The sequence below is a fragment of the Leucopleurus acutus genome (assembly GCF_964270905.1).
Source record: "Leucopleurus acutus genome assembly, chromosome: 4".
In the NCBI taxonomy this organism is placed as follows: Eukaryota; Metazoa; Chordata; class Mammalia; order Artiodactyla; family Delphinidae; genus Leucopleurus; species Leucopleurus acutus.
Window position 1 is genome coordinate 101,167,239 of NC_139146.1, and position 8,146 is coordinate 101,175,384.

Genomic DNA, 8,146 nt, shown 5'->3' on the forward strand with positions numbered 1-8,146 from the left:
AGCATATTCCGTACTTCATATCCCTTTAAGACCAAACATACTTTCTAACAAGCAGTCTCTTCCACAAACCAATCTCAGCCTAGCATAACTTGTTTTAAAAGCAACATTATTCCCTTGTAAAGACAAAAACCTTCTTAGATGCTTTCCTCCATTCCTCCCTTGAAACAACTTCTGCTTTTCTTAACTCCACCCTGAACCTAAAAATACCTTTTGCCCCCAAGTACCCACAAGAATTGAGATGCCCCTCCCTCAAGTTGAGAAATGATGCTTGAAAATTAAAAAGAATGTAAAAGTAAATTCTATTCCCTTTGATTTCAATTCTTATATTTAAAAAAAATTTCCCAAAAATCAGTTGGAAAATCCTCAAAAAGCCAAGTTTAAAACGGCAGTATCATCTAGGACACACTGGGCAGTATGGGTCACCAGCAGTTGATATACTTATAAGGGGTAATAATTCCAAATCTTGTATTCACGGCCCTTTAAATCCTTTAGCATAAGATTTTCTCTGATAGTAACTGGTCTCCACAATAAGAGATTCCCAAACTTGCTACCTATTCTTCTTGTAGTCAAACGTTATCCTCTCTAGTGTTAAATATTTTATCTAAAGCCAGAGTTGTCAACTTATTCCAAGGTAGGACAACCAAAATAACCAAAAGGAGAGATATCTTTGCTGCCATCTCACTTTGCCTTTCATCCCTCCAGAGTTAGCTGACATTATGATATTGATTGATAAGTTAAGCTATGACACCTTCTAAGGCTACTGCCTTATAAACTGAAGGCTACAACAGATTCCAAGAGTGTTGCAGATAGCTGCCACTTGTCCCTGCAAAGAAGTGAAAGAAAGACTGTGCCACTATGAAAGGGCTGTCTAACATTCCCCAGTCTGAAAATATCTAAACAAATTAGTTTCAATTCTGAAAGCCTGAATCTATCATCTACTTAAGGGAGGCCTAAAGGCTGAATGTTCCTCTCAAAGGTGACAATCTCGCTTTCTTAAAAGGAGGTAGCTATCAAACCATTAAATTGGCAGCATTTGGCATTCTTGACATTTTAACTGTAAGAGAAATAAACTACTAAATATTTTATTTCTAAGCAAAGGTAAGAGCTCCAGCATAAATCTCTCATATACTGGTCAAGAAAGTCACAATACATTTTAGGAACCTAATGAATACATTCAAAATTTGACAAATGGTCAAATGGTCAAACAAATGGACAAATGGTCAAACATGGTCAGTTCTATCCCAAATCTAAAAATCAGATTTAAAGATAAGGTGCCAAAAAGCTATTCTGGAGGTTACAAACACCACTTATTTTTAAGTAACACAGTCACACTGCTTTAAACTCAATTGCAGAGATCTACACTTTATGATTATCCTCAGTGTCACGGCTAGAGAATAATTTTTGAGGATGGCACTCATTCTTCTACCTATTTACCTGTCTTACCTGTCAACAAATACAGAACTGAACTGTCAGCCATAAGCACGTTACAAACAGATCCAGGATAACTATGCAAGAGACGATGACATAGCTTAACCAGACTCTGAAAGACGTAACGTGTTTCGATCACGCTTGTACAAAGAGAACAGTCATGTCTGTATGACTAAGGTTCTCTAAACATAACTTCTGTGTTTGTGATAGACCCCTAGAGTGTGCCAGTTTTCTGCATCAGGATGGAATGAAGGGAAGTGCTCCTTCTAAAGAACCGAGGGGGAGGGGACTACAGGAAGTCTCCTGTAGAAGAGTGTTTTGTAGGACTGCAAATTACTTGTTACTATGAAGCAGTTCCTAGGGTCTCTTCTAGTTTGAGGTTCAAGACAAAGGAGAGAAATATTTCCGTCCTTGAGCTCTTTCCGAAGTAATATGGACACATCATAATCTATTCTACAAGTACAAAGAGATCACCAATTCTCTAAGAATATAATTTACATATACATGTTAGCCTGCATTAAAAAGAAAACAGTTTCCATAAAGGGCAGATTTTAGAGCTGTATGACCCATATGGCTAAAAATAAATCAGGTGGAACTCAAAATGAAGTTTTTACTAAAAGCTCAAGGATAAAAATGAACTCAACATCTGACAATAATTACCAAGTTTTAAAATGTATATCCAAAAGATAACCTCAGAAGGACCAGGTTTATTTATCCTATAGATAGAGCAGCTCAAGATGTTGAGAGGCATCATTTGTTTAAATTATGACAATGTGATTGTTTTCAAAGTGTGTTTATTTAGGGGAAAAAGTGATAAGTATTTAGTTTCATAATTTAAACAAATCGAAAATTTGTTTTAAACAAATTGTATCAAAGAGCTATTCAATATACTTAATTACTTTAACTTTCCATAAAAACCGAATAAAAATCACATTTGAATGATTTACTTTTACATTTTTATCTGATTGTTTCCATCAGATGTACTATACATCCAAGCACAAGAGGCAGATATCTTCTGAGAGATGCAAGAGTTGTTCTTTCATGAATGCCCTCTAAGAATAGTGAAACAGCAATTTGTATATATGCATTCAAGTGCATATATATATATGTACTTCAAAAAGCAAAGCGTCATCTCTTCATCCATTGTTAACTTAATGGTAAGAATGGGGGCCACCGGGCATCGGTGGAGCACCGGAAGGTCCTGAAGGCACTTGAAAAGGATTGTTGGGACTGGGATAGAGTCCTGGTGTGGGATATGATCCTGCAGGGGCAGGATATGGCGCTGGTGGTCCCCAGGCTCCTGGTGGAACAGTGCCCCATGGAACAGGTGGTGCAGCCCCTGGTGCTTGGGGAGGAGGAGGGGCGGGATACGGCCCTGGAGATGGATATGGCATATTAGGGGTAGGATACTGCCCTCCCATTCCTGGTGCCCAAGGTCCAGAAGACATGGATCCCCATGGACCTAAAGGACCAGCTGCAGCTGGATCTGTGGGCGCACCATAGGGTCTTGGAAGCTCTGGAAAGGGCATATTTGGTGTCGGATATGGCCCTGTGGGGCCAGGGCCTGGCACAGTTGGGGCTGGATAAGGACCACCAGGTGGGGGGCATGATGGTCCAGAAGGAGGAAAGGGTGCAGGGGGTCCTGGAGGTGGTCCGGTGGGAGGCACAGAGGGATACATTCCTGTTGGTGCTGGTCCAAAAGGCACAGTGGAGGGTGTTGCACTTGGTGGGAGTCCAGATGGCACAGAAGGTGAAGCACTTGGGTTATTCCAAGGGTTGGAACCTGGCCAGCCTTGAGGAGGTTGGCCGGGTTTTGTATTGCTCACAGCAGAGGTTTTGGCAGGGGAGTGTTCAGGTAGCGCATCTGCCAACGAAAATTCATCAGACATTTTCCCGGCAAGATCCGAACCCGCAGCAAGGTCTAGAAGCGGCGATGGGTCCGAGGGAACTGATCGCTGAAGAACTGAGCGCAGCCCGACCGACAGCAGCGGCGACGGAGATGGGGGCGGCAGCAGCACCAGCAGCGCGCGGCTCCAATCTGTGGTTTTATGCCGCACCCCAACTCACCTTTCCCCTTAAGCAAGCATAAGTTGGTTTTCTACATTTGAGACCCTGTTCTGTTTTGTAATTCAGTTCCTGTGCAGCCAAGTTTACATTCCGTGTAGTAGTGATATCTTATGATGTTTCTTTTTCTGTGTGACTTATTTCACTTAGAATCATCGTACCTGAATCCACTCATTATGCTTCTATGGGCCTGATGACATAGATTTCATTGCTGAGTGATATTGCATTGTACGTAAGTACCACAACTTCTTTATCCATTTTTCACTTTCTGTGATATTGAACTTGTACTGTAAACGAGGTTCTTGTAAACAGAGCCGGCCCAAACTTTGGGGTGGCTGTGTCTTTTGGATTTTAATTTCCCTAAGCTATAGGACCATAAGTGGAAGTGCCCTAGGCTCTGTTGCTTTGTTTTTTGGATGTTTCAGGAAACACCATACACTTCTCCAGAGTGGCTGCTGGCAATTTACATGCCGCCCATCAGCATAACAAGGCTCCCTGTTCTCCATGGCCTGTCCTGCCTTTCTGGATTTTACACTTTTTTCAGATAGCCCTTTTGACCGGGGGGGCAGTGAGACTTCATTGTAGTGCAGATTTCCTTTGCAAGCTTGCTTGGTTGGCCAAAAAGGGCGTATGCGTTTTTTCCTGAATATATTCAGGAAAAAACGCATATGCCCTTTTTGGCCAAGTGCATCATTGTGGACGTTCTGCCTCTTTTCCTATGCTTTACATGCAATTCCAGTCTACCTCCTGAAATCGGTTTCCTGCAATTCTGCCCCGCTTTCAACTCCTCTTGGCAGCCTTACTTTAATATATTTTTGGAAGATGGCTGTCATTTATAACTCTGCAGGTTTGTGAATTACAGTGCCCCTGAGCTCCTTTCTTCAACTCGCTTTCTTGTGAGCTGGCCGCAACACCGCAGGATTGCTTCGGGCCCTAGTGTGGTTCCGGCATGGCACGCTGAACCTTTGGTTAATTCCTCTTCCTGGTGGGAAATGAGAGTTAAATTTGCCCGTCCGGACACCTCCACCTAGTCTCTCATTGGTTCTCCCTATTCCTGTTCATTTTCCACAGAAATTGCAAACTGTGCCAAACAGGAGTTTAAAGGCACTGACTCTCCAAGTGGGGAGAGTGTTAGTAAAGCATCTGGAATGTTGCACCCGACTACCAGGGGACGAAAACTGAGACACATTTGAACACGTTTTCCGATCACACGGTGGATCATACTCTGGGTTCCACATGCATGTTTTAGCTGAAGGAAGAATCCCTTAAACCTGGAGAGTTGAGACCCATGGAATGGGTACCATGCAATATGACTTCAAAGGGTCTGCATTTGCTCACCGAACCTCACCAATCCTATCACTGCTGCGCTTATGCCGCTGTACACACGCTTGATTCTCTTTCGGAGACATATAAATCCATAGGTTTTAAGATTCTTACTAGTCAGGTAGATTCTTAGGCGTTTAATATGTGGTGTTTAGTCCACTTCGTTGAGCAAGGAGTAGCTCTTGTCTATTACATATTTGGCTTATGGAACGGTATCTGTGCTAATTTCAATCTCTGGTTTTATGCAGCACCCCAACTCACCTTTCCCCTTAAGCAAGCATAAGTTGGTTTTCTACATTTGAGGCCCTGTTCTGTTTTGTAATTCAGTTCTTGTGTAGCCAAGTTTACATTCCGTGTAGTAGTGATATCTTATGATGTTTCTTTTTCTGTGTGACTTATTTCACTTAGAATCATCGTACCTGAATCCACTCATTATGCTGCTACGGGCCTGATGACATAGATTTCATTGCTGAGTGATATTGCATTGTACGTAAGTACCACAACTTCTTTATCCATTTTTCGCTTTCTGTGATATTGAACTTGTACCGTAAACGAGGTTCTTGTAAACAGAGCCGGCCCAAACTTTGGGGTGGCTGTGTCTTTTGGATTTTAATTTCCCTAAGCTATAGGACCATAAGTGGAAGTGCCCTAGGCTCTGTTGCTTTGTTTTTTGGATGTTTCAGGAAACACCATACACTTCTCCAGAGTGGCTGTTGGCAATTTACATGCCGCCCATCAGCATAACAAGGCTCCCAGTTCTCCATGGCCTGTCCTGCCTTTCTGGATTTTACACTTTTTTCAGATAGCCCTTTTGACCGGGGGGCAGTGAGACTTCATTGTAGTGCAGATTTCCTTTGCAAGCTTGCTTGGTTGGCCAAAAAGGGCGTATGCGTTTTTTCCTGAATATATTCAGGAAAGAACGCATACGCCCTTTTTGGCCAAGTGCATCATTGTGGACGTTCTGCCTCTTTTCCTATGCTTTACATACAATTCCAGTCTACCTCCTGAAATCGGTTCCCTGCAATTCTGCCCCGCATTCAACTCCTCTTGGCAGCCTTACTGCAATATATTTTTGGAAGATAGCTGTCATTTATAAGTCTGTAGGTTTGTGAATTACAGTGCCCCTGAGCTCCTTTCTTCAACTCGCTTTCTTGTGAGCTGGCCGCAACACAGCAGGATCTCCTCAGGCCCTAATCTAGTTCCAGCATGGCACACGGAGCCTTTGGTTAATTCCTCTTCCTGGTGGGAAATGAGAGTTAAATTTGCCCGTCCAGACACCTCCACCTAGTCTCTCATTGGTTCTCCCTCTTCCTGTTTATCTTACGCAGAATTTGCAAACTGGGCCAAACAAGAGGTTAAAGGCACTGACTCTCCAAGTGGGGAGAGTGTTAGTAAAGCGTCTGGAATGTTGCACCCGAGTACCAGGGGACGAAAACTGAGACACATTTGAACACGTTTCCCGATCACACGGTGGATTATACTCTGGGTTCCACATGCATGTTTTAGCTGAAGGAAAAATCCCTTAAACATGGAGAGTTGAGACCCATGGAATGGGTACCATGCAATATGACTTCAAAGGGTCTGCATTTGCTCACCGAACCTCACCAATCCTATCACTGCTGCGTTTATGCCGCTGTACACACCCTTGATTCTCTTTCGGAGACATATAAATCCATAGGTTTTAAGATTCTTACTAGTCAGGTATATTCTTAGGCGTTTAATATTGGGTGTTGAGTCCACTTCGTTGAGCAAGGAGTAGCTCTTGTCTATTACATATTTGGCTTATGGAACGGTATCTGTGCTAATTTCAATCTCTGGTTTCATGCAGCACCCCAACTCACCTTTCCCCTTAAGCAAGCATAAGTTGGTTTTCTACATTTGACACCCTGTTCTGTTTTGTAATTCAGTTCCTGTGTAGCCAAGTTTACATTCCGTGTAGTAGTGATATCTTATGATATTTCTTTTTCTGTGTGACTTATTTCTCTTAGAATCATCATACCTGAATCCACTCATTATGCTGTCACGGGCCTGATGACCTAGATTTCTTTGCTGAGTGATATTGCATTGTACGTAAGTACCACAATTTCTTTATCCATTTTTCGCTTTCTGCGATATTGAACCTGTACCGTAAACGAGGTTCTTGTAAACAGAGCCGTCCCAAACTTTGGGGAGGCTGTGTCTTTTTGATTATTATTTCCCTAAGCTATACGACCATAAGTGGAAATGCCCTAGGCTCTGTTGCTTGGTTTTTTGGATGTTTCAGGAAACACCATACACTTCTCCAGAGTGGTTGTTGGCAATTTACATCCCGCCCATCAGCATAACAAGGCTCCCAGTTCTCCATGGCCTGTCCTGCCTTTCTGGATTTTACACTTTTTTCGGATGGCCCTTTTGACCGGGGGGCAGTGAGACTTCATTGTAGTGCAGATTTCCTTTGCAAGCTTGCTTGGTTGGCCAAAAAGGGCGTATGCGTTTTTTCCTGAATATATTCAGGAAGAAACGCATACGCCCTTTTTGGCCAAGTGCATCATTGTGGACGTTCTGCCTCTTTTCCTATGCTTTACATGCAATTCCATTCTACCTCCTGCAATCGGTTTCCTGCAGTTCTGCCTTGCTCTCAGTGCCTCTTCATAGCCTTACCTCAATATACTTTTGGAAAATAGTTGGCCTTCATAACTCTGCAGGTTTTTGAATTGCAATGGCCCTTAGCTCCATTTTTCAGCTCTTATTTTTGTGATCTTGCCTCATATCCACAGGATTTCTTCAGGACCTATTCTTCTTCTGGGACGCCTTGCTCTGCCTTTGGTTAATTCTTCCTCCTGATGTGAAATTAGAGTGACATGTGCCCATTGAAACCGCTACAGCTATTTTCTCACTGGTTCCCCCTATTCCCATTCATTTTCCGCACTAACTGCAGACTGTGCGATTCCGGAACTTAAAGGCATTGACTCTCCATGTGGAGATGTTTTTAGTAAAGTGGCTGGAATGTTGATCCGGAGCCCCAGGAGAGGAAAATGAGGTGCATTTTAGAAACCTTTCCCGATCATATGGTATACCATCCGCTGGATTTCCCATGCATGGTTTAGCTCTAGGAAGATTCCCTTCAACTTGGAGTGTTGGGACCCTTGGAATAAGTAGCATGAAGTATTGCATTAAACTTTCGGCAGTTGCTCACCAAAGCTCACCAATCCTTTCAGCCCCAAGTGTCCAGCCTTATGTCTTATCCAGCTGTGGGTTTATATGTGGTCATTCTAGGTTGCATCACAGCCCCTGAGCGAATTTTGTAAGAATTTTTCTCTCTTTCATTGTTTCTGTGTTTTGGTTTTAAAAT

General features: G+C 42.9%; 1 protein-coding gene across 1 annotated transcript; it reads right to left on the reverse strand.

Annotated features, from left to right (window-relative positions):
- Positions 1-1,238: 1,238 nt before the first annotated feature.
- LOC309960653 (MAPK-interacting and spindle-stabilizing protein-like) lies at positions 1,239-3,457 on the reverse strand. Its single transcript, XM_082837555.1, has one exon. It carries the CDS (start codon positions 3,315-3,317, stop codon positions 2,580-2,582), a length of 738 nt encoding a protein of 245 aa, XP_082693681.1. The 5' UTR covers positions 3,318-3,457; the 3' UTR covers positions 1,239-2,579.
- Positions 3,458-8,146: the final 4,689 nt, after the last annotated feature.